General features: G+C 42.3%; 1 protein-coding gene across 3 annotated transcripts in view; it reads right to left on the bottom strand.

Moving 5' to 3' along the window:
* Nucleotides 1-3637: 3637 nt before the first annotated feature.
* LATS1 (large tumor suppressor kinase 1) overlaps nucleotides 3638-27843 on the bottom strand; it is a 46273-nt gene continuing 22067 nt past the window's right edge. For all 3 annotated transcript variants that reach the window (XM_077486674.1, XM_077486677.1, XM_077486676.1), the window contains 4 exons: nucleotides 9215-9797; nucleotides 6885-7067; nucleotides 6460-6566; nucleotides 3638-5453 (listed from right to left, as the gene is read on the bottom strand). In XM_077486674.1, the coding sequence (XP_077342800.1) occupies nucleotides 4938-5453; nucleotides 6460-6566; nucleotides 6885-7067; nucleotides 9215-9797 (1389 nt within the window). In that variant the 3' untranslated portion in view covers nucleotides 3638-4937. The remainder of the gene's footprint in view (nucleotides 5454-6459; nucleotides 6567-6884; nucleotides 7068-9214; nucleotides 9798-27843) is intronic.

Genomic DNA, 27843 nt, shown 5'->3' with positions numbered 1-27843 from the left:
CAACCCTGGATCACATACCATTATTCTCCTAGATTCGATGTTGCTATATTGTCAATGTAAGGAACGGTTGGGCACACCCTGTGAACCCATTCTCTTCCCTCCCTCCCCTCTCTCTTCCTCGACTCCTCTTCCTCTTTTTTTGACCCTCACTACTCCTCCCCTGCTTTTCATTCTACAATCTCTTTTAATCAGCTCTTGACTCTTAGAACATCTTCTTCTCTCCCTCTTCTTCTTTCGTCTTACCAATTTACTGTAGATGATTACTATGGGCTGTCTATGTATTGTACGACACGCTTCTGTTGCAGTCACGTGAAAACCCAGGAAATGTTGGCGTTACTTGGGCAACAGCCTGCTTTAATTAACACTATACTGTAAAAACACCTGAACTGTAATCTGAATGAAAGCCTATTGTATTGGAATGTAAACTTGTTAATAATAAAAATTTTTGTAAAAGAAAAAATAAAAATGTGAAAAAAAATATATATAATTTTCGTTCCACGTCACAATTACATGCCACTTTGTGTTGGCCTATCACATAAAATCCCAATAAAATAAAATTATGTTTTTGGTTGTACCATGAAAAAAAAAAAATTGGGAAAATTTCAAGGGGCATGAATACTTTTTCAAAGCACTGTATATCCTGCAGGTAACCGGCAGCTGCACTGCACCCGTGGTTCAGTTTAAAACAGATATGCCCATATACTGTACACACTATGATTTTATGTTTTTCAACTGAACAAGCTCTCCTGTAAAGAGAGTTAAAGTACCGTATTTTCCGGCGTATAAGACCTTTTACACTTAAAAAAACTGGCCAAAAAAATCGGGGGTCGTCTTATACGCAGGGTCAGCCCCTCGGATGCCTGCTGGGTGTTCGGTAATACTGTATATAACTTTGGCTACATACAGTATATTCCGCTGAGCCAATTCCGGTGAGCGATGTATTCAAATGAATACAGAGCCTGCTCGGATTGGAGTAGCAACCTCTGCCAATCTAAGCAGGCTACTCTGTAGCCTGCTCGGATTCGCTTTGAGAGTCAGGAAGGCGCAGGCTGATTATGTTATAGCCTCTGCCAATCCAAGCAGGCTTTGTATTCATTAATAGAATACATCGCTCGCCGTGATTGGTTCCAGCAGGAAGAAGGATATGGCGCCAGCTCCAGCAAGAAGGAAGAAATATCAAGCGTCAGAAGCCTCGGAAGGGCTTATACGGTAAGTACAAGAAAAAAAAAATGCTTAAACAACTGTAAGATTAGGGGGTCATCTTATATACCCGGTCGCCTTATACACCGGCATATACGGTATGCTAAGAGAAATCATTTACCACCGTCAGGGGTGCTTACAAGAATCAGTGTGAGTGTGTGTGTGTGTGTGTGTGTGTGTGTGTGTGTGTGTGTGTGTGTGTGTGTATATATATATATATATATATATATATATATATATTTCTATTTCTCCTTTATCACACAAAAAAAATGATTTGCTGTAACAGCAGTGGGAGCTGGGGTTGGGCTCTAATTTGTTAATGTATATAAATCTGCTAGTACATCTTACATTATCCTCCCCCTAGACTGACAATGTTGCTGTCCAAAGGTGTGTCTGTTGCTCATTCATCCAGAGTGGGGGCACTCTTAATACAGGTGGTGTGTTACTGGCCAGATCACCAGGTAAAAACAGAGGAGAAAAAGTCTAAGAAAAAAAAAAAGAAAAGAAAAGAACAAAAATGGAAAAACAAAATGCAGCCACCACATCTAAGAATTGTTAAGCTGCACTATATTCCATTTTTGATTCTTGGGTTTAATATTAATAAAAAAAGTAAACAAAGGGTTTCAAAGTTAGCAAAAATACATTGTTTCGTACTATATAATCTCACTGGGTGCTTCTCCAGTTTAGAAAAGTTTGACAGTGCAGTGAGTTCCGGTAACGGGACTGTGTGATGTGTGTCTCAGCGCATCGCACTATTTACTTGTTAACTGTATTTGAAGTGAACTTCATTCCTGCCTCAGTACAGCAGGGCAGTGTGTGGTGAATTTCTGTGCACTGCACCTCCCAGTTGCCTTGCAAGGTAAATGAGAACAATTGTTCTCTGTGCTGAAAACAAAGTGAATGAGCCCTGAATGTTTGGCGAGTGTCAAATTCACTGCTTCATAAATATGTCTTCAAATGTAATAAAAAAATAGAACGTAAATGATCAAAATGTGTACAAAAATGTTGCACAACTAAAAAGGAGAGAGAGAGAGAGAGAGAGAGAGAGAGAGAGAGAGAGAGAGAGAGAGAGAGAGAGAGAGAGAGAGAGAGAGAGAGAGAATGTATATATATATATATATACATACACACACATACTCAAATTTTCCTCCAATCGATTACAAGTTTAGTGTAGCAAAAACTGAAGAGTGAAGCAGCAGTCTTTCCTAAGTTCAATAAATCTACCAACAAAAGAGTTGCTCATTGCCCGTTAGGCTGCTTTCACACTGGGGCGGTATTCAGGCGTTACAGCGCTAAAAATAGCGCCTGTGTAGCGCCTGAAAAAAACCGGCCCCTTTCACTCCAGTGTGAAAGCCGGAGGGCTTTCACACTGGGGCGGTGCGCTAGCAGGACAGTGAAAAAAGTCCAGCTAGCCGCATCTTTGGAGCGGTGAAGGAGCGGTGTATTCACCGCTCCTTCACCGCTCCTACCCATTGAAATCAATGGGACAGCGCGGCAATACCGCCGGCAAAGCGCCGCTGCAGCAGCGCTTTGCGGGCGGGTTTAACCCCTTTTCGGCCGCTAGCGGGGGTTAAAACCACCCCGCTAGCGCCCGCAGACTGCCGCTAAAACGACGGTAAAGCGCCGCTAAAAATAGCGGCGCTTTACCGCCGACGCCCGCACCGCCCCAGTGTGAAAGCAGCCTTAGGCCGCGTACACACGGGCGGATTGTCTGCCCAACTAAGTTCGTCAGACAATCCGACAGACAGTCCGTTCAACTTTTGAATGAACGGACTTGACCACACACGATGAACAGACAGTCCGCTGAAAGCTTGCGCGATGACGTATACAGCACGTACGACGGGACTAGAAATACGACGTCCAATACACTGCAATGCAACCTTCGGCCGTGTAAATCCTTTCTGAGCATGCGCCATACTTAGTCCGTCCAACTTGCCTACACACGAGCGGACTGTCCGCTGAAACCAAGTTTGGACGGACAAAATTACGGAAATTCCGAAAGACTTAGTCCGTCAGACTGTCCGCTGAAAAAGTCCGCTGAAGCCCACACACGAGCGGATTGTCCGCTGAAACACGGTTCAGCGGACTAAGTTGGGCAGACAATCCGCCCGTGTGTACGCGGCCTGTCTTCGTTCCTCTACCAGAAAAAGCGCACTGTTAAAGCTTGAGAAGAAGTTAGCTAAAAGCTTTGGGCACTTGATGTGTACAAATAATTCTGGTATAAGGTTTTATTTCTCTGTTGAGCTGTACTAAACATATTATACATATACAATTTTTCTTTCTAAAACAGTAAAAGTTTTATTGAATTAGTTTTTCTTCAGCTGATTCAGAAGACCGGGACATAATTTAAAATAAACTATCAATTGTTATATAATACAAATTCAGTGTAGTATAGTACAAAATACTACACTATGGTATATATCCATACTGAAAGATGTTCATTTAATGCAGTAAGATTTATTTTTTATTTTGTGTCATAGTACAAAAATATTTTTTTTTATGTTCAAAGTATTTTGTACAAATCTGTTCCAAGCTAAAATCCACCCAAAAATTAGAATTCAGTACTGGGTGTATGCCAGTAGACTGAAACAGCTGCTAGCTACCGATACCATTCCTGGTCTAATGGAGCAAGTTCCCCATAAATGAAGCTCATGCCTTCTACCTTCACTAAAGCGCAAGTTCACCTTCAGAAACATTTTATTAAAAGCCCCCTATGCAGTTCCACGTCCCATTTACAGTACATACCAGTGCTTCCTATTTTCAAATGTTGCGCCTGTTTGCCATTACATATGCAGCCATAGAAGGGGCCTCTCTGCAGGAACCACTGGCCCCCTCAATACCCCTCTATCCTGTCAGTTGCAGGACAGGCTGGGGACTACAAGCGTGCGCCCCGTAGCAGCCACTGTAGCCCATTTAAACTGTGCTGCTTTTCTAGTTTCAGTGGCTAAGCTAAAGGTGAACTTACGCTTTAGAGCCACTGCATTTCTTGATAGGATTTAGACCACAAGAATTAGTTTACTCTAGTTGAAAATACACGGGATGGCAAAAGCCCAAATCAGCCTAGATATCAGTCTTGGGTGGACTTTGAATTTATCTACATCTAATCAAATCTGTTGGTAGAAATTAGTGTTGTGATTAGCTATAATGACCTGCGCATCTTACTGCCTCATCTTCCAATGTTCTTAGAAGATCCACATCAAATATATCAATTCAAATATTCTTTACAATGGTTTATAAATATTGCAATTACATAAATAGGATTGATATATAGCTGTTAAAGAGGCTTAATGTAACTTTTTTTTACATAAATGTCCATCATTGTCTTGCAAATTTGTACCTTTGCAGCTTAAAATTAAGTTGGACTTCCCAGTCCATTAATAACTCTACTGTGTGCCCAATAAAAAAAGAAAAAGTAATTTGAAAGCACAAAAAAAAAAAAAAAAAAAAAAAAAAAAAAAAAAAAGGTAAAAACAAGGTGCTCTGATAAGAAAAAAAGTCCTCTTCTAGTTAAGTCAGTGGCCACAAACGCTCCAGCATTGGTTTTCAGTAATGAGCATTGACAACTACTATATAATTATATCTCTCGATAAAGTTTGAATTCACCACTAGCGGCTGCGCTCAATACACAGATTTGTTTTTTTTCGGAGGCTTCCAATGTAGCAGAATCCAGCTACTTATACAGGTCTTTCAAAACAAACCACAGGATTTGAAAGACTTTATAAATGCATGTGTTGACTCTATACATAAACTAAATCCCTGTTTGGTGGCCTCTTTCCAATATTATTACTATGTTCAGTATCAGTTTGCCTGTAGCCATCGTCCTTTGTGTCATCATAATCATTTTCAAAAGGTTTGGGGTAGTTGTATGGGTGTCCATTATCATCAAAAAATCTCCTGAATGTAAACTCATAGAATGCATGTTCAGGGTGTTTGCCATTTTTGTACCAGCCATTTAGGGTATCATTTTTATTTCCATCTTTGTCTTCATCATTCCAGAGTTTGTCTGGATCTACTGGGTCAAAGTTGGAAGTGTCTGTAGAGTGTGTTATGGTGGGAATATACAAAGCAGGCTGCTGACGCAAGTCACTAGAAAAGTCTATAGTCTTGAAAAACGGATGAGCTTTAATCTCATCAACTCCATTCTTGCCTAACCGATCTTCAGGGCCTCGGCACAGTTTGACAATTAGATCAGAAGCTTCTGGCGATAGATTAGCTTGAGGGGGAATGTGTAATGCTGTCTGCCACTTGATTACCTAAAAAACAAAAATTATGCATAAAGTTCAAAGACACAGAATACGCTGTGCATAAAAGGAACTATCTCTTGGTGATTTCTCCACCTAAACATGTTTTGCCATGCTGGTCGAAAAATTTTAGTACCACAAATCAATTAGGCAGATCAAGAGGTCTGTATTCTGAACATTCTAATCTGCATGCTTGCTCCAAGCCAGTAACACAAAGCATTGAACGTTAAACAACTAGTATTTTAGAAAGAAGTCAGCAGTTTCTGTATTTTTATCTCTGAAGGGTATCAAAATATGTTAAAGGCAGTAATTGGCACTTGACTCACCTGTGTTACCAGTTTATGATGTGCTTTAACAGGAACTAAACTAAGCATAATGTCAAAATCAAAAAGGAAAAACAACAAGCTTTTTTTGGCCACACCTCCTCTGTGATCAACCCAGGTGCCAATAGGTCACTGGATAAACACATTACCACTACCATTTTCTTCTAGACAATGCATGCCAAAAAAAAGGAAAAAAAAAAAAAAAAGGGGGAAGAGAGAAGATATACGATTTAAATATTTCTGAACTTTGTGAACTACATGACACTTTAAAGCTTGGAATGAAAGAAGCACTAGTTACAATATTCACTGTTTCTCTGATGCTGCCCCTACAGGCTAAAACACTCACTGATCCAGTGCTGGGCCTCTTCCGGGTTAAATCACTTACTGTGTCACCAATAAACACAAGGCTTCCTCTCATCGGCCGAGGCGGAGACGCAGGTGAATGTCGTCACGATTTCCATCTTGGGCCAATCAGAGGAAGCCTTGTATTCATTTAGTTCTGGCTGCAGATGGGAAAGTTGCCGTATTGCTGCCAGAACACAGCACTGGTACTGTATGGGCAGTTTAGCCGAAACAAACTATTTCAAGTGAACTGGAAACTGAAATTTTACGTTAAAATTTATTAATCAAACTTTATACTACCCCTTTAGTTTTTAACGCAAAAGACTGAAAAAAATAAATACATTTCAACTTACTTTCATTTGCGTTTCCAGTGGTGAGCTTGCATGAAAAGGAGCTTTTCCAACAAGCATTTCATAAAGTATAACTCCCACACTCCACCAATCACAAAGCTGTGTATATCCTACAATAAGAAAGAAATAATCATTGAGTTCCAAACTTTGGTTGGAGCTGCTCCCGTAGAAAGACATTAACTTTACACATTAACACAATAAAAATCGCTGCCATTTATAAATACAAAAAAAAAAAAGTATCTCTTACTGGATGCAAAAAAAATAAAAATAAATATAAAAAGCTGGAGGGGATAGGAGGCTAAAAGCTAATTTTGAACCAGCTACAGTTATGGATTTGTTTCAGTGGTTAAAGTAAATGTAAACACAAACACGCAGGTTAGGTTTCCACTTTACTAAACAGCAAGACAGCGAGTGTAAATATTCCATACCTGTACGCAATAAAACCTCTGGTGCAATGTAATTCGGGGTCCCAACAAGAGAATGAGCTAAGCAGCGCTGATGTTGTCTTGCTGCACGCCACTCAAGTGGTTTCGGCCTGTCACCACAATGGCAATTTGCTGGATCTCCCCATTCATTACTAAAATCCATGCTGTCTTGTCTTAGGTGGTCACCTGAGCAAAAGAAAAAAAAAAAAAAAAACGTACACGTAATTATATTTTTTCTGCAAAGATGCAAATTTTGAAAATAAATTAATCTTGAAAAGATCTGGATGGTAAAAATAAAGTTACTGTAACGGAAAGCTTAAAAATGTACATTTCAAGACACAATCAATGCCACCTATCAATTGTAATCTTTAATTATACCAAAAAATGGCAACCCTAGCTAAATTACTGACATTAGTGATTGGACAACTCATCTTGAATGAGTAATCTCCCCATGGTACCTCTACTCTATCTCCTATCCCATATACCTCAACATCATTTCTTAGCAATGACTAAGGACCTGGACACTTCTTCTTTTTCAGTGAGTATTTAATGATCAGAGATCACAGATGCTAAAAGCTCATACTAAATTTGACATCATCAGTTAACTTGATCCTGACATCTGCCTACATTTTCCTTTCTCTTACGTCTGGTTTTGGCTATGAGAGAGGAAATTAAGGGATCTCCCTAATGGGGCACAAAAAATGGGTTAAAAAAAACCTGACAGGTGTTATATATTACTCTAGCCAAAATGAAAAAAAAAAAAAAAAAAAAAAAGTTTTCCCTTTAGTTTTGTTAAGTCTCTCGTTACTATTTTATGCTAGTTAGGGTCCTTTCACACGGGGCGGATCAGTGCTGATCCACCCCATGGATATCCGCTTGCTCAGCGGGGGTCGCCGGAGCGATCTCCGCTGAGCAGGAAAATGACAGGTCTGTCTCTACACACTGCGTAGGGACGGACTTGTCACAGCGGCGCTCTCCCCTATGTTAGATCGGGTGACGACGGACCGCAGTATCCATCGTCACCCAATCACGGATGGAAAAATAGCTTTTTCCTCCGTCACACTTTTTCAGATCACCGCTGACATCCAACGCTCCACATAGAGCTCTATGGAGCATCTGTTCAGGTCCGCCTGAAAAACTGACAGGCAGGCCTGAACGGATCGTCCATGTGAAAGGGGCCTTAATATTTTTAATCCAGCAACTCTTCCAAATACCGTATATACTCGAGTATAAGCCGAGATTTTCAGCCTCTTTTTTGAGGCTGAAAGTGCCCCCCTCGGCTTATACTCGAGTCATCGCTGTCTGCCTGCTCGATCAGCGTGTCGAGCAGACAGACAGCGGCCATTCTATTCTAATTCAAAAGCCGCGCCTCCGGCTCCGCCTTCGCCTGTGATAGGCGGAACACTGAATTTCCCAGCAGCCTGTGTTCCGCCTATCACGGACATCCGCTCATCCTCGTACTACGGACGAGGATGAAAGGATGGCCGTGATAGGCGGAACACAGACTGCTGGGAAATTGTGTTCCGCCTATCACAGACAGGGAGGCGCGGCATTTGAACAGGAAAATGGGCGCCGACGAAGAGCGGTGATCCTGGGACGGGACCGGACGGAGGCTCGGCTCGGCTCGGGACGGGACGGGACCGGACGGAGTCTCGGGACGGGACGGGACCGGACCGTACGGAGGCTCGGCTCGGGACAGGACGGGACCGGACGGAGGCTCGGGACCGGACGGAGGCTGGGGACACAGGTAGGCTGGACACACAAGGCCTCACACACACACACACACACACACACACACACACACACACGGATGGACACACACACAGGGATGGACACACACACAGGGATGGATGGATGGATGGATGGACGGACACACACACAGGGATGGATGGATGGATGGACGGACACACACACAGGGATGGATGGATGGATGGACACACACACACACACAGGGATGGATGGATGGATGGACACACACACACACAGGGATGGATGGATGGATGGACACACACACAGGGATGGATGGATGGATGGACACACACACAGGGATGGACAGGCATATCTCACCCTCGGCTTATACACGAGTCAATAGGTTTCCCAGTTTTTTGGGGGTAAATTGGGGGCCTCGGCTTATACTCGGGTCGGCCTATACTCGAGTATATACGGTACCTTTTTTTTTTTTTGCTTTCAATAACCTAACATCAACATTAAAGATGGATGAAGAGAACTAGATTACTAGTTGCTTGTGGTCTTAATAGTACTCTATTTTTCCTTTCCCTTAATAATGTAGCAAGGTTAGCTTCTGGTTACAATTTTTTTACATCAATACTTACCACTTTGATAATATTTTGAATCATGGGTCCACCGAAAACCAGTACATAAACCAAAATCGGTAAGTTTTATGTGGCCATCTCGATCAATAAGGATGTTGTCAGGCTTGATGTCACGATGAATAAAGCCCATCTTATGAACACTTTCAACTGCACATGTGAGCTCTGCTATGTAGAATTGGGCCAAATCCTCAGGAAAGACTTCCTTACGAATGAGAAGGCTCATCATATCTCCACCTGGAATGTAATCCATAACAAAGTACAAGTTGTCTCTGTCTTGGAATGAATAGTACAGTCGTACTACCCACTCATTGTCTGCCTCAGCCAGGATGTCTCTTTCAGCCTTGACATGGGCTACCTGGTTGCGCAATAGGACATCTTTCTTCCTTAAAGTTTTCATTGCATACAAAGCATTGGTATCAATTTTTTTGGCTAGACACACTTCTCCGAAGGCACCGATACCGAGAGTCTTGATCTTTACAAACATGGATTTATCCATTTTGGCTCTCTTAAGTCGTATGTAGTTAGATTCCTTCTGACATAGCATCTTTCTCATTTGGTCTTGAGCATCGGATGACAGTCCCACCTAATGGAAAGCAATGTTGTAAGATAAATTCCAGTAAGACCTTCCTAGGTTTAATTAGGTCTGGACATATGTTGAAATGAATATGCCCATGCCACTACATGATTTTATCACTGAATATTTGGTAACAGTGATGATGCAGAGCATGCTTGTCACAGAAATCCTTAGGAAAGTCAGTATTAAACCCAAACTGGTCTTCAATGTTATACATTTTTTACTGTGGTTACCTTTTTAAAAGGCCAGTGTCAACAGGCTTTTGTTGGCTTCACAACTGCTCCCTATCCAAGACTTTAGACACATAAAAGCAGCTGTATTTACCCCCTAAAGCCCTTGGACATTGGCCCCAAGGGAAAAGGGGTTGATAGTTGCAAGTGAACCACTATAAAACAATTTTTTATTAAGCCAATTTACATTGCACATGCAAATATTGATATTTACTATGCTACTTGAAATTGAGATGCTCATAACTGATTCCTTCATTATTTATTTTTGAGAAGATGATAAAGGTTTCTGTAACAAACATACCTGGCTTCATGATAGGCCACATGTTGTCACCCAGTTTTGAGAAACAATGTCAAGCATAGCTTAGTCATATTATATAAATATTCTGAACAAATTGAAATGGGAATAGGTGAATAATAAAAATAAAAAAATCCCACATTTTATACATTCTAAGGGATGCACAATGTAAAAATAAGTAGTTACATGGCGTTGCACAATAAATGTGTACTCACAAGCTTAAATATATAGATCAGGCCTTCAGTCTGTTAGTTAATTGTGCAGAATTTTGTGACAACCTCATGCTTTTTTAATTACATGCAGTGGCCTAATAAGATCATGCCATTGTTAACACAGCACCATGGCGCGGACATTTACTTGCCTACCCAGTAATGGAGGTTTGAAGAGCTCAGCCAAGCTCCAACCTTAAATTGTTTAAATCTGTTAGTGAGTAGGGAAAAAAGGGAGAAAGATAGAAAGGCTAAGAGAAGAAATAGACCGAGGAGGAAATGTAGTGAAAACAGCAAATAAAATAACAGCTAAGATTCCTTTTAAATAGATATGCAAATATGCTTTCATCAAATCATTGGGTAACAAAATATTGGCTCATAAAGGCCAGGAACAATTCTGACCTGATCACAACAATTCATCTGACCACTGAAATGTATTTGGTCTTTCCTGAAAAATCCTTTTCTTAAAAGTACATTACAGCAGTGGTCATCATCCCTGTCCTCGGGGCCCACTAACAGGCTAGGTTTGCAAGATAACTGAAATAAATCACTGGTGATATAATTTGATGCTCAGTGATTGCAGTATTCTAATCTGCACCTCCCCAAGGTAATACATAAAACCTGGCCTGTTAGTGGGTCCTGAGGACAGGGTTGAGGACTGCATTACAGGACACAGAATAAGGTACAGTGCTTTGAAATGGTATTCATACCCCTTGAATCTTTCCACATTTTGTCATGTTAGAACCAAAAACATTAACTAATTTTATTGGAATTTTATGTGATAGACAAACGCAAAGTGGCACATAATTGTAAAGTGGAAGGAAATAAATGGTTTTCAACATTTTTTACAAATAAAAGGTCTGAAAAATGTGGCCTGCATTTGTATTCAGCCCTCTTTACTCTGATATCCCTAACTAAAATCGAATGGAATCAATTGCCTTAGAAGTAACCTAATTAGTAAATAGAGTCCACCTGTGTGTAATTTAATTTCAGTATAAATACTGCTGTTCTGTGAAGCCCTCATAGGTCTGCTAGAGAACCTTAGTGAACAAACAGTATTATGAAGGCCAAGGAACATACCAGACAGGTCAGGGATAAAGCTGTGGAGAAGTTTAAAGCAGGGTTAGGTTATTAAATAAATATATTTTTTAATATATATAGTATATATATTTAATACACACACACACACACACACACATACATATATCCAAGACATGGCCGTCCACCTAAACTGACAGGCCAGGCAAGGAGAGCATTAAATCAGGGAAGAAGCCAAGAGGCCCATGGTAACTCTGAAGCAGATGCAGAGATCCACAGCTCAGGTGGGAGAATCTGTACACCAGAAAACTTATTTGTGCACTCCACAAATCTGGCCTTTATGAAAGAGTAGCAAGAAGAAAGCCATTGTTGAAAGAAAGCCATAAGAAGTCCCGTTTGCAAGAAGCCATGTGGGAGACACAAACAGGCTTCTTTGGTCAGATGAGACCAAAATTTAACTGTTTGGCCTAAAAACAAAATGCTATGTGTGGCTGAAAACTAACACCGCACATCTCCCTGAACACACCATCCCACCGTGAAACATGTTGGTGGCAGCATTATATTGTGGGGATGCTTTTCTTCACCAGGGACAGGAAAGCTTGCCAGAGTTAATGGGAAGATGGATGGATCCAAATACAGGGCAATCTTAGAAGAAAACCTGTAAAGCCCCATACACACTATCAGATTATCTGCAGATTTTTGTCTTCATATTTACCAAAACCATGTAGTGAAAGGGTCTGCCTGATTGCATACAAATTGAAACTCCCAAGGTTTGACCTCATATTATATGGTTTTGGTAAATCTGAAGGAAAAAAATAAATAAAAAATCAGCAGAAAACTGAGTGTGTATGGGGCTTTAGAATCTGCAAAAGATTTGAGACTGGGGTGGAGGTTTACTTCCAGCAGGACAACGACCCTAAACAAAAAGATCAGGGATCCTCAAACTACGGCCCTCCAGCTGTTGCAGAACTACACATCCCATGAGGCATTGTAGTGAGGGAATTGTAGTTCCTGAACAACTGGAGGGCCATAGTTTGGAGACCCCTGGTTTAGATCAAAGCATATTCATGTGTTAGAATGGCCCAATCAAAGTCCAGACCTAAATCCAATTGAGTAGAGCCGGCAACTCCAAGTCCATATTCAAATGTAGACACTTTATTGGCACATGTTAAAAAGGTACGGCGCGTTTTGGCACACCGTCTTGATCATGGCACAAGATTAAAATGAGAAACATACTATATATAGTGCAAAAACGATTTGTGTACAATTGTTTCCAGGATTTTAGTTCATTGTAACTTATAACTTTTGTGCATTTGGGCTTGCATATACAGATTATGCTAAATAAAAACAAATATTTTCAGTAGCTCATATTTCATATATATTTTCTATTTTTATTTTTAATTTATTAAGTTGTATTTTTTTGACAGCTGACAGCACATTGTTTGGAACATTTTGTAATATTTTCCCTTATGGTTTATTCTTGATATTTTTGTAGATTTCTCATTTTAAACTTGTGCAGTGATCAAGGCAGTGATGTCCTTTTTTCCCACAAATAGAGCTTTCTTTTGGTGGTATTTGATCACCCCTGCGGTTTTTATTTTTTGCGCTATAAACAAAAACGCATTATTTTTTACTTTTTGTTATAATAAATATCCCCCCCCCAAAAAAAAAAAAAAAAAATATTATATATATATATATATATATATATATATATATATATATATATATATATATATATATATATATATATATATAAAAATTCCCTCAGTTTAGGCCGATCCATAATCTTACATATTTTTGGTAAAAATCGCAATAAGCGATTGATTGGTGTGCGCAAAAGTTATAGCTTTTACAAAAAAGGGGATAGTTTTATGGCATTTTTATTAATAATTTTTTTTTTTTTTTTACTAGTAATGGCGGCGGTCAGTGATTTTTATTGTGACTGCGACATTATGGCGGACACTTCGGACATTTTTGACACATTTTTGGGAGCATTGTCATTTATACAGCAATCACTGTTATACAAATGCAGCGATTCCTGTGTAAATGACACTGGCAGTGAAGGGGTTAACCAGGGGTGGCAGTGTAGGGGTTAAGTGTTCCTAGGGGCATGTTACTAAATGTGGGGGGCTGGGCTTTGTTTTAGTGAACACTGATCTCTGCTCCAATCACATGGAGCAGAGATCAGTGTCACTTGTTGCTAGGCAGAATGGGGAGATTCTGTTTACAAGGGCATCTCCCAGTTCAGCCGCCCCGTGAGACGATCGTGGGTATCCCCGCGGCAATCGAGTCCACGAGACCCGCGACCAGACTCACAGGGGTCCCGACTGGCCCGCGAGCGTACCGCCAGTGGCACGCACGCGATGGCAGGGCGGCATTTAAAAATGGATGTACCTGTACGCCAATATGCCTGCCCGTGCCATTCTGCCGATGTACATCGGCGTGCGCCGGTCAGGAACTGGTTAAATATGGACATGGAGTTGTCGGCTTTTCTCTTTTCTACTATTGCTTGAAGGGTTGCCCAGAGCACCCTACTGTGGACTCTATCTTCATATCCAGGAGGCTTCCTTGATGAGAGCACTGCAATCTTTGGTCTACACACTAAATCCAATTGAGAATCTGTGGCAAGAGTTGAAAATTGCTGTTTACAGATGCTCTCCATCCAATCTGACAGAGCTTGTGCCATTTTGCAAAGAAGAATGAGCAAAAATGTCACTTTAGATGTGTAAAACTGGTAGAGACATAGCCAAAAAACCTTTCAGCTGCAATTGTAGCGAACGGTTGATCTACAAAAGTATTGACCGGGGGAGGTGGGGAGATTTGGGCTGAATATAAATGCACGCCACACTTTTCACATTCATTTGTAAAAAATGTTGAAAACCATTTATCGCTTTCTTTCCACTACAATTATGTGCCACTTCGTGTTGGTCCAATTAAATACATTTACTTTTTTGGTTGTAACATGACAAAATATGGAAAATTTCCAGTGGTATGAATACTTTTTCCAAGGAACTGTATTTGGAAACCAGTGAGATATAATTTCACTTTCAGACTAGCACACAAAGCAGTAACGGACAGCCCAGCATAAACCCTTCCGCACGCAGTATGCCTTGGCTTAGTAAGCAATAATAGGTGTGGTTCAGAAGAACAAAGGGAAGGGGAATTGTCTTGTAAATGTACTCCCAGAAAAGGATTTTACAGGTAAAACAAAAATCCTTTTTTACTAAATTGTACATTACAGGACACAGGATGAAATACAGGACCACCTGGAAAACCTTAAAAGGAGAAGTATGGGAATCAAACCATACATCTATACTCACCTTAATGCTGCAGACTTGGTCTATTGCTGCAGTTGTCCCCCACCTACTTCAAGTCCAAGAACTAAGCAATCACATGAATGCTGATCGCTGAATTCTTGGTCTTTCTGGAGCATAGAGCTCTTCCCCTTCACTACCCACTAGAGGAAAGGGGGCAGGAACAGCTGGCCCTGCCTCTCAACCTTATGCAAAGAGGTTGAGCCAGATGGCAATCAGATATCTGGTTGAATCCCAATAACATTGTTGGAATCCTTCCAGAGCCTGGAGTGGCTCTGTGATGTTAGCCAACATCAGTCTGCTGGTTGATTCTGGGTCACAGGTGGAGTGTAAAAATAAATGCACTCCTGTGAGCACAGCAGGGAAAGCTTTGTTCATACTTCTCTTTTAAGACCGAAACCAGCATCAGCTGAGGCCTGAACATGCACATGGTAAAGCTTAAACGGACATAAGTATGGAAGACCAGGTGGTAAGCCTTACAAACAAAACATATGGCTGATGCTGAAAAGCCCACAAAGCACTAACTGATCTAGTGACCGAAAAAAAAAAAAAAAAAAAAGGGCACAGTGCCCCTGGGTTCATAAGCTTGAATGATGAGCTAACAAATCTATCTAGCCACAGTTGAATAATAAGCAGGCTGTCCATTAAGGGGACCTTCAGGGGAAAACAAAAAAAGTCAGACTGATGAAAGGGAGCTGTAGTTGAGACACATTTGAACATGCATACCACATCCAGACAAGGAAGCAAAGTCCCTTTAGGATGTTTAGGAGCAGGACAGGGAGAGGGTAAAACAATGCTCTGGTTAAGGTTAAAGGAAGAAACCACCTTGGGAAGAAAAGAGGCCTCAAAACAACCTTGTCCTTATGTAGTATGAGAAAGGGTTTGTTGCAGGTTTAGACCACCAACTTTTTTGCTTAGCAGAATTGGTGGCAACAAGAAAGGCTAATTTGAAATTAAGGATTGACAGAGGAATATACCCAACAGGCTTGAACAGCTGACAGACCCAGGTTGAGATCCCACAAAAGTCACTGGGAAGTGAACAGGAGGAACAATGTCACCAACACACTACACAAAAGGCATTCACAAGAGTGAGGATAAAGCAGTCTCTAAATGTGAAATTGATAGGACTGAAAACTGCTCTTGATCGTACTCAACGCCAAACGCTGATTAAGACCAGACTGAAGAAAAGACAGGTTCATCCTACCAAATACTTCTTGGGTTGAATTTTTCTTGCCTCACACCATGACAAATATGCTTCCCAGATTCAATGGTAGATTATCAACTCCACTTCTTGCAAAGTCCAAGACCATAGTGATAAGTGAACTAGGTAGCCCCCCCCCCCAGTGCCAAGGACCTGGCCTTCAATAGCCAAGCCATTACTAAAGCCAGAGACCAAGAAGCAGGATGCTAATCCAGTCCATGGGACAGAAGATTCAAATGATCTGAGGAGGCCCCATAGAGGCCCCATAGAGTGTCAGCCAGAAGCCTGATGAAGTCCGATTACAAACCAGAGCAAGGCAGGATTTTTTAAACGAATTCAACTGAGTCATTAGGGCATACATCGCAAAGACCATCAGATCCCAGGACCTGGAGGCAAACCTGTCCAGCTTGTTGAACCTGGAAGCTAGAAAGTCCACATCCGTTATACCCAACTTTCAACAAAGATTTAAAAACCTTGAGGCAAAAAAAAAAACAAAAAAAAACCAAACAAACACTCTCGTGAGTCCAGACATTGACAACTGAGAAAGTCTACCTACTGGCATACAACTTTCGATCCATGAGAGAATCAAAGTTGCTTTCTTTTGAGCCATGAGACTTATGGTTCCTCTCGGATGGCTGATGCTAGTCACTGCCATGGCATTTGAGTACTCCTCCCAGATGGATGCGACAGTCAAGAGACTGAGCCAACCTGTCCAATGCTGCCAGAATGTTGAGTTTCAAAGGTCTGAAATGATACTGGGCATATGGTACTGTCTTGAAGAAAGCCACCATCAGGCCAAAACCCTCATGTAAAAGTGGAGGTTTGGTTTGCTTCTTTGCTGTCTGAGCATGGGATGGAGAGTGTGGGGTTTTACCTGTGGAAGGAAGAGCTTGGACAACACCGTATGCAGAACCAGGCACATATACTCCAACCCATGGGTCTTCAAACTATGGCCCTCCAGTTGTTCAGGAACTACAATTCCCATCATGCCTAGTCATGTCTGTGAATGTCAGAGTTTTACAATGCCTCATGGGATGTGTAGTTTCACAACAGCTGGAGGGCCGTAGTTTGAGGATCCCCGCTCCAACCGATGAGGTGGATCCAGCATTGATTTCTGGAGATGTAGGATCTACCTGAACTTCTGTTTGGTCTGGGCAGTCCAAAAGACATTTTCTAATAATGCTTATGTCAAAATGTTCCATGGGAATAGGGTCACCCAGATATCCCATGGAATAGTTCCAACTCTTGGTGCAGTAGACAGTCCAAAAGAAAGTGCCACAAATTGCTAATTTCATACACCCACAGAAAAAACTGCACGCAGAGTTGATGCAAAACGAAGAAGGGATGTGCAAGTACACAGAGACCAGAAAATCTTCCAGGTGAAGGGGAAGCCAAGGACTCTAAAAAGACTGAAACCTGACCCTTAAATTCTGACTAGAAATTTTTTTCCCCAATGGCAAACAATTGGAAATGGTCTCCCCCAAAAGGGATGAAGAAAGCCCCTGGGGAGGGAGGTGGGCCAGGCTGACCTTGTCAGGACCCTCCGGGAAAATACTGCAATCTCCATCTGCTTTGTTAGCCAAACATGAGCCAGCATGACCCCTGAGGCTGCCCCAACCTCCTCAGGGTTATGATCTTTCAGGCTGGCCCTGCATCTTCTTCCTGATGGGGTATGATCTACCAGGAGCACCAAGTGGCTGTGCAGCACTAAATCTAGATAGAAGAATAAATTGAACAGTTAAAAAAAATGGACAGGATTTGCCTCCCTCAGAGCCAAGAAAAGAGGTCTAGTGAAAAACTGAGGCATGGGGGTTTATCTTGGGCTGTCCTTACAGGTTTGCTTGTAGTGTCCACTTCTCCTGAAGGTTGCAGTACAACATATTGGTTACAGAATACTTAATCCTGTGTGCTGTATGATTTAAGGGCCAGTTCACACCAGAACACCATTTAGGAAATACAGGTTACATTCGAGTTTCCTGAACTGTGTTCAAAATGCACTGCACTTGCGATCTGCAGCGGATATCAGCACAATGCTAACAACACCCCAAACGCAAGTTCAGTTGTGATCCAGTTGCTCTGCATTTTGTAAAATAGCACAATCAATACTTTTGATGTGGTCCTGCATAATTGCAACACACTCAAATAAGCTGAAATCATACTGAACCCGGATCACAAGGAACCCACAGCATATTCCAGCGAGGTTCATGGTGTAAACTGGCCCTAAGCAAACACACATCTTTCATGAACTTCATAATATGCAGTAAATGGTTCATTTTGATCTCTTCACACTAAATAATAAGGGCAACATTTTCAAAGACTATCCCTTAATTCTACTTTCAGTATCCCAGGTAATAATGCATCCTAGATAAACTACAGCACATGCCAAAACTTGTTGAAATTTCTAGCATCAAGAAATTTTAAGTGTCAACAGGCCTTATTTACTCAAGAGTAAAGTAAAGCAAACCTAAAGCAGGCTTTGCAATAACAGATTTACATACAAAAAGTTGTGTGAAAACTCGCATACTGAAAAAAATTCAAAAAAATAAAAGAAAATTCCCATTCTTCTCTGTCAAAATGTATTGCTATTGCTGTCAAAACCGAATGCAGATTTGACCCAGCTAATGACTGGAGTAAATGTTCTTAAAAGGAAAATGTTTGAACAAAATTCTACCAGTGTATGGCCACCTTTAAGCCTGAGCGTTAAAAGGTCAGTTGACCATAAAGTATTCAGTTTCACTTTTTCTACATTTTATCACGTTACAGCCTTATACCAAAATGTATTAAATTCATTATTTTCCTCAAAATTCTACAAGCAATACCCGATAATGACAATGTGAAACAAGTTTTTTTAAATAATTTTACAAAGATTTCAAAACAAACAAAACATGTACATAAGTATTCACAGCCTTTGCCATGACACTCAAAACTGAGCTCAGGGGCATGCTTGTTTCCACTGATCATCCCTGAGATTTTTCTACAACATGTATTGGGAGTCCACACTTGTGGTAACTTCAGTTGATTGGGCATGCTTTGGAAAGGCACACACCTGTCTATATATAAGGTCCCACAGTTAACAGCACAGATCAGAGCACAGACCAAGCCATGAAGGCCAAGCAATTGTCTGTAGACCTCCGAGGCAGGATTATATCGGGGCACAGATCTGGGGAAGGGTACAGACATTTTTTGCAGCAAAGGTCCCAATGAGCACAATGGACCATCATCTGTAAATTGAAGAAGTTTAGAACCACCAGGATTCTTCCCGAAGCCACCTGGCCAAACTGAGCAATCGGGGGAGAAGGGCCTTAGTCAGGGAGGTGTCCAAGAACCCGATGGGCATTCTGACAGAGCCCCAGTGTTTCTCTGTGGGGGGGGAGGAGAACTTTCCAGAAGAACGACCATCTTTGCAGCACTCCACCAATCAGGCCTGTATGGTAGAGTGGCCAGACAGAAGCCACTCCTCAGTAAGGCCCATGATAGCCTGTCTGCAGTTTGCCAAATGGCACCTGAAGAATTCTCCGATCATGAGAAACAGAATTCTCTGGTTTGATGAAACAAATACTGAACACTTTGGCCTGAATGGCAAGCATCATGTCTGGAGGAAACCAGGCACTCTCACCTAGCAGTAAAAAGGGTCGCTGGTTTGAATCCCAACCACGACACTACCTGCCTGGAATTTGCATGTTCTGCCTGTGCCTGCTTGGGTTTCCTCTGGGTACTCCAGTTTCCTCCCACACTCCAAAGACATGCAGGTAGGTTAATTAGCTTCTGTCCCAAATTGGCCCTAGTATATGAATGGGGAACTTGGATTGTGGGCTCCTTGAGGGTAGAGACCGATGTGAGTGTGCAATGTACAGGGATAGGGACAATTGTAGACACTCACTCAGGTTGAACTGGGTGTACTGGTGTCTTTATTCAACCTTACTAACTATGTAACTATGCTGTGGGGATGTTTTTCAGCAGCAGGAACTAGGAGACAAGTCAGGATTGAGGGAAAGATGAATGCAGCATTGTACAGAGATATCCTTGAGGAAAACCTGCTCCAGAGTGCTCTGGACCTCAGAGCAGGGCGAAGGTTCATTTTTCAACAGGACAATGACCCTAAGCACACAGCAAAGATAACAAATGCAGTGTCTGCAGGACAACTCTGTGAATGTCCTTGAGTGGTCCAGCCAAAGCCCAGACTTGAACCCGTTTGACCATCTCTGGAGAGATCTAAAAATGGTTGTGTACTGACGCTCCCCATCCAACCTGATGGAGTTGAGAGGTCCTGCAAAGAAGAATGGCAAAAAAAAAAAAAAACTGACCAAAAATAGGTGTGCCAAGCTTGTAGCATCATATTCAAAAAGACTTGAGGCTGTAATTGGTGCTAAAGGTGCTTCAACAAAGTATTGAGCAAAGGCTGTGAATACTAATGAGCATGGGATTTTTTTATTTTTAATAAATTCGCAAAGGATTTCAAACAAATTTCTTTTACGTTGTCATTATGGGGTATTGTTTGTAGAATTTTGAGGAAAATAATGAGTTTAATCCATTTTGGAATAAGGCTGTACCATAACAAAATGTGGAAAAAGTGAAGTGCTGTGAATACTTTACGGATGGGTTGTACTAATTAAATTCACTGTGTCTGATATAACAGTTTTTTTCATGAATACATTCAATTCACAAACATTACTATTGCATAAGTGTGAAAGCATTAAAAGTTCACCTTTTCAGGCAGAATTTCACTTTTCATAAAAGAAGTCTTCTTTAAAGTCATTCCTGCCCTCCTGAATGTGCTCATCTCTCACTTACCTATTCCACGGCAACTTTTAATCTTCACCTCTCAGTTCAAAATCTAAAAAAATTGCATTTTGGAGGACCGTGGTATCATGTGACAATCCAGGAAACTTCATATCCCATCATGCACTGCCTTACTGCATCACAGAAAAGGGCGTGTTTACTTCTGTGGACCACACCTCCCTCAAAATAATCTAACTGTACAATCTGCTTTAGATCTACCATCAACTATGTGGTGCAAGAGTCTGCCTGATCTAATACAAATTGAATAGATTGTTCAGTTGGATCCTCCTATTACATCATTTTGGTAAATTTAAAGGAAATTGTACAATAAGATTGCACAGTATATGGCCAGCTTTACACTAATACATGGGAGGGAGACAATCAGCTGTCAAAGTTCTTGTAATCCAGGTCCAGCTCAGGGAGGGGGAGGGTGTAAACACACCAATTTCACTTTCACAGTGAAACTGAGGACTTTTTTTTACCTAGTAAACTAAACAAAAGAAAGCGAAAATACTTTTTCCCTTAAAAGATAAAACGTTTGTGTTTTTGTGACACCAACACAAAAAAAATAAAAATAAAAAAAAAGGAAGGAGGAAGAAATTCAGCTAGAATCAAGTAATCAATGCATCTACAAACTCACCAGCAGAGTATGGATGTAAAAACATTGGCAAGCCATGGTGAGAGACTTAACCACTTGCTTACTGGGCACTTAAACCCCCCTCCTGCCCAGACCAATATTTAGCTTTCATCGCTGATGCACTTTGAATGACAATTGCGCGGTCATACAACACTGTACCCAAATGAAATTTTTATCATTTTTTTCCCACAAATAGAGCTTTCTTTTGGTGGTATTTAATTACAGCTGGGAGTTTTATTTTTTGCTAAACAAACAAAAAAATTTTATAAAAAATCATGTTTAATAGTTTGTTATAAAATTTTGCAAACAGGTAATTTTTCTCCTTCATTGAAATGCGCTGATGAGGTGGCACTGGTGGGCACAGATAAGGCGGTACTGATGGGCACAGATAAGGCAGCACTGATGGGCACGGATGGGGGGCACGGATAGGTACCACTGATAGATGGGACTGCTGGGCACTGATAGGTGGCACTGCTGGGCACTGGTAGATGACAGTGATGGGCACGGATATGTGGCATATGAGGTGCAGCACTGTTGTTGAGGCAGATTGTAGGCACCGATAGGTGGCACTGTGGGCACTGATAGGTGGCACTATGGGCACTAAGGGGAGGTAATGATGGGTGGCACTTTTACCATATGTATGTTGCACTGGCAGGGGGCAGGTGGGCACTGATGACTTGGCCGTGATCGGGACTGAAGTCCCTCACACGGCCGCCAGTGATCGGATTTTTTTTCCCTCCTCGCACTGTCAGAGCGAGGAGGAAAATAGCCGATTACCGGCTCTGTTGTGATCACATGATCAGATGTCATTGGCTGACAGCTGATCACGTGGTAAGGGGTCGGGATCGACCCCTTGCTTCGATCCGGGATCAGGTGAGTCTCAGACTCGCTAACAGAGCGCGCCGCTCGTGCACGGGACGACGTCAATAGATGTAGTCCCGGCAAAGCAGGTCCGCGCTGTAGCCGTCATTCGGCTATAGTGCGGATCCCTAGTGGTTAAATAAAAAAGAAGCTGAGTGGGAGAACTGGGTAGCTTTAACAACTTGACCTTTGAAAGGTTTTACCCCCTTCATGATAATATTTTATTATATCTTTTCATGTGACAACACTGAAGAAATTACACTTTGCTACAAAAGTAGTGAGTGTACAGCTTGTATAACATTGTAAATTTGATGTCCCCTCAAAATAACACACAGCCTTTAATGTCTAAATTGCTGGCAACAAAAGCGAGTACACCCCTAAGTGAAAATGTCCAAATTGGCACCAATTGGCCATTTTCCCTCCCGATGTCATGTGACTCGTTAGTGTTTCAGGTGTGTTAAATTTGGTGTTATCGCTCGGACTCTCTCATACTGGTCACTGGAAGTTCAACATGGCACCTCATGTTAAAGAACTCTCTGAGGATCTGAAAAAAATAAATAAAAAATTGTTGCTCTACATAAAGATGGTCTAGGCCAGGGATATGCAATTAGCGGACTTCCAGCTGGTGCAGAACTACAAGTCTCATGAGGCATAGCAAGACTCAATTAGCCACAAGTATGACACCCAGAGGCAGAGCATGATGGAACTTGTAGTTTTGCAACAGCTGGAGGTCCGCCAACTGCATATCCCTGGTCTAGGCTATAAGAAGATTGCCAAGACCCCGAAAATGAGCTGCAGCACAGTGGCCAAGACCATACAGTGGTTTTAACAGGACAGGTTCCACTCAGAACAGGCCTCGCCATGGTCAACCAAAGAAGTTGAGTGCACGTGCTCAGCTTCATATCCAGAGGTTGTCTTTGGGGAACAGACATATGAGTGCTGCCAGCATTGCTGCAGAGGTTAAAGGGGGGTGGGGTCAGCCTGTCAGTGCTCAGACCATATGCTGCACACTGCATCAAATTGGTCTGCATGGCTGTCGTCCCAGAAGAAAGCCTCTTCTAAAGATGATGCACAAGAAAGCCCACAAACAGTTTGCTGAAGACAAGCAGACTAAAAACATGGGATTACTGGAACCATGTCCTGTGGTCTGATGAGACCAAGATAAACTTATTTGGTTCAGATGGTGTCAAGCGTGTGTGGCGGCAACCAGATGAGGAGTACAAAGACAAGTGTGTCTTGCCTACAGTCAAGCATGGTGGTGGGAGTGTCATGGTCTGGGGCTGCATGAGTGCTGCCGAGAAAGGTCCCCGTCGGATAGTGTCCACCCTGTTCTGCACAGGCGCAGCGCTTGCGCAGTACGGAGGACAAAGGAGACCCCAAAAGTGTTCGAACATGAACAGCCTGCGCAATTAACACTACATTGTGCCATGCTACCGATGCTCATGCAAGGGGCGAGTGTAGAGGTGGATGCATACAGAAGAGGCCGCATCGTATGAGCTCTGGAACATCATGCAGCCTCTTCTGTATGCATCCGCCCCTTACAGAGTTGCACGAGCAGCGGGAGCGTGTGGCACAATGTAGTGTTAATTGCACAGGCACCATGTACAGCTGACGAACAGCTGTTCATGTTTGGAGACTTTTGGCGTTTTCTTTGTCCTCTGTACTATGCAAGTGCTGCGCAGTACATGGCAGACACTATCCAACGGGGGACCTTTCTCAACAGGACACCGGTACTGGGGAGCTACAGTTCATTGAGGGAACAATGAATTCCAACATGTACTGTGACATATTGAAGCAGAGCATGATCCCCCTCCATTCAGAGACTGGGCCTCAGGGCAGTATTCCAACATGATAACAACCCCAAACACACCTCCAAGACGACCACTGGCTTGCTAAAGAAGCTGAGGGTAAAGGTAATGGACTGGCCAAGCATGTCTCCAGACCCAAACGCTATTGAGCATCTGTGGGGCATCCTCAAATGGAAGGTGGAGTGCAAGGTCTCTAACATCCACTACTGACTGGAATGGTACCAGGTGATTGGAGAAAAGCCAATGTAGCACAATATTTAAAAATGGCCCAAAATACATCCCTGGGAATTACAGACCGGTTAGCCCAACATCAATAGTATGCAAGCTCTTGGAGGGGATAAGGGACTATATACAAGATTTTAGTAATGAAAAAAACTGTATCATTAGCAGTAATCAACATGGATTCATTAGGCATAGTTCTTGCCAAACCAATCTATTAACCGTCTATGAGGAGGTGAGTTGCCATCTAAAAGGAAGGCCCGTAGACATGGTGTACTTTATTTTGCAAAAGCATTTGGACACAGTTCCCCATAGGCTCAGCAATGGCATGCAGTGCCAGGCTGCTGCTAACCAAGCAAACAGAATATTGGCATGCATTTAAAAGGGGATCAACTCCAGAGATAAAAGGATAATTCTCCCGCTCTACAAGACTCTGGTCCGGCCTCACTGGGAGTATGCTGTCCAGTTCTGGGCACCAGTCCTCAGGAAGGATGTACTGGAAATGGAGCGAGTACAAACAAGGGCAACAAAGCTAATAAAGGGTCTGGAGGACATTAGTTATGAGGAAAGGTTGCAAACACTGAACTTATTCTCTCTTGAGAAGAGACGCTTGAGAGGGAATACGATTTCAATTTACAAATGCCATACTGGTGATCCCACAATAGGATTAAACAGTTTTCTCAGAAGGGAGTTTAACAAGACTCGTGGCCACGCATTAAAGTTAGAAGAAAAGAGGTTTAACCTTAAACTACATAGAGGGTTCTTTACTGTAAGAGCAGCAAAGATTTGGAATTCCCTTCCACAGGCAGTGGTCTCAGTGGGGAGCACCGATAGTTTCAAAAAACTATTAGATAAGCACCTGCACGACCACAACATACAGGGATATAAAATGCAATACTGACATAATCACACACATAGGTTGGACTTGATGGACTTGTGTCTTTTTTCAACCTCACCGACTATGTAACCAGCTCTGTGATGTCATCATGCAGGAGTGGAAGAGGACTCCAGTGCCAACCTGTGAAGCTCTGGTGAACTCCATGCTCAAAAGGGTTAAAGCAGAGTTCCACCCAAAAATTGAACTTCCGCTTAATTTGCAAGGGAAGGTGACCCCCTGACATATAATTTTTTTGAGGGGGGAGCGAAAACACTCTTAAGAGGGTTCCAGTTCCCACTCCCCCCCGGGGCACCGTGGTGCCGGAAGAAAGTTCGCCTCTCCCCCTTCCTTCTCGGCAATGATCTGGGACACGATACAGGTCCCAGATGATTGCCTGGCCAGTCACAGCGCGGCTTGCGCATGTGCAGTCCTTCCCCGACTGTGAAGCCACAGCCGGGCGCCCACAGTGACAATGCCGACGCTGCAGAGAGCAGAGGGAGACAAGCGTGGCTTTCTCCCCCGCATCACTGGGTCGTGGAACAGGCAAGTGTCCGATTATTAAAAGTCAGCCACTGCAATATTTGTAGCTGCTGACTTTTAATTTTTTATTTTTTGGCAGAACTCCACTTTAAGGGAGTGCTAGAAAATAATGGTGGCCACACAAAATATTGACACTTTGGGCCCATTTGGACATTTTTCACTTAGGGGTGTACTCACTTTTGTTGCCAGCGGTTTAGACATGAATGGCTGTGTGTTGAGTTATTTTGAGGGGACAGCAAATTTACACTGTTATACAAGCTGTGCACTCATTGTAGTAAGGCCGGGTTCACACCGCTGCGATGCGGGAACGCCGCAAATCCGCGGCGTTTTCCCGCATCGCATTACTCCCGCCGGCAGTTCACACTGCCCTATGCGGACGGCTGGGAGTGTCAATATGTTAATGACACCCCCAGATCCGTCCGCATATCGCAGTGCAATCTGCCGACTCGCACAGGAATCGGATCGCATGGTGTGAACCCCCATGCGATCCGATTCTGTTGCGGACCAAAAAAAGGGTCCCGTGCGAGTTTGCTGCGGGAGCGATGCGAATTCAGCCATACTATCTGTATGGCTGTACTCGCATCGCTACGGAGATCGGATGTGATTTGCGGTGCGAATCACATCCGGATCTCCCCCCGCAGCAGTGTGAACCCAGCCTAAAGTGTGATTTCTTCAGTGTTGCCACATGAAAAGATATAATAAAATATTTACAAAAAATGTGAGGGGTGTACTCACTTTTGTGTGATACTGTATACACACACACACACACACACACACACACACATTCTACTTTCGGTTCTAAAACATAGTCAATAAAATCAAATTTCGTCATACATTTTGGCCAAAATGTATTCTACTACATGTCTTTAGTAAAAAAAAAAAAAAAAAAGTATTTTTGACTTGTAAAATCCATTTCTCTCAGCTCATTGACAGACACAGCCTTCTATATTCATAACGATAAAGTTATATCACCTGTATTAGGAGTAGGACTAGGCAGAATCAAAAAACAGATGAGCACCTGGCTATGCCCATGGGCCGCCCCCTTTTGGGAAGGGGTTAACATCAAGGGGCCAACTGTGTGCCTAACAAGTGTAATGTGTGTTGCATTTACTCAGGCCCCTATTCACACTGGTGTAACTTTTCTTGCAACTCTGGACATCAGAGTCGCATGACAAGTCGTACCCCATGATTTCCAATGATAACCATTCATATCTGTGCGACTTCAAGTGGTATCGACTTCAAAGTAGTCCCTGTAGTACACTTTGGTCTGACTTTGATGCGAGTTGAGGTCCATAGACCTCAAGGTTACACAAGCATTCCCTGAAATTGATGCAAAGTCATGCGACTTTCAAGTCGCAGCAGTGTGAAAGGAGCCTAAGAGATCTGGCTGCTTTTTCTCCCTGAACTCAGAGTTGATTTCAAGGAGAAGAAATAGCCAGATCGCTGTCTGTGTACAGAGTTCTGTGTGTTTGTCAACACAGAACTCCACAGCCAATTAGCAGGTTTCAGCCATAAATCATTGGCTGACATCTACTGAAAATTCATGCTGTGTCCAATCACAGCGTGGGTGGGCAGGGGCCACACGCATGCTTGCAGCCTGCAGTAAATGATTAAACAGGGGAGCTAGGTGTGTGTGTGAGATATATATATATATATATATATATATATTATATACATACACACACACACACACACACACACACATAGTCTATGTAATAGTATAATTATGCCTGATCCTAAGGGAACTAGCATTTTCATTTTGAGTACAAATCCCTACCGACCGCAAGGAATAAATTAATATATCAGAAACTATATAGTGACACTGCCTGGCAAAATGTTCTTTGAGTGCTCAATTTGCTCTGATAAAAGGTGTCAGCTTGGTTTGTGACTGGCCAGTTTATGTTTGTAGAAGTGTTTTCACAACCTTTTTCAGAGTTTTTTTTTAGTTTTGGATAGAGCGGAGATGGATTAGAACACCTGTCAGGTTTTTATTGTTGTCTGTGCCCCATTATGCTGATTTGTTAAAGTTTACCACGATCATTGAAAG

This window comes from Lithobates pipiens, unplaced genomic scaffold (assembly GCF_037356315.1).
Source record: "Lithobates pipiens isolate NorthernLeopardFrog02 unplaced genomic scaffold, aLitPip1_a1.2 Scaffold_18, whole genome shotgun sequence".
Taxonomy (NCBI): Eukaryota; Metazoa; Chordata; class Amphibia; order Anura; family Ranidae; genus Lithobates; species Lithobates pipiens.
Note: the sequence above shows the minus strand (reverse complement) of the source record. Positions and strands in the feature narration are given on the sequence as shown.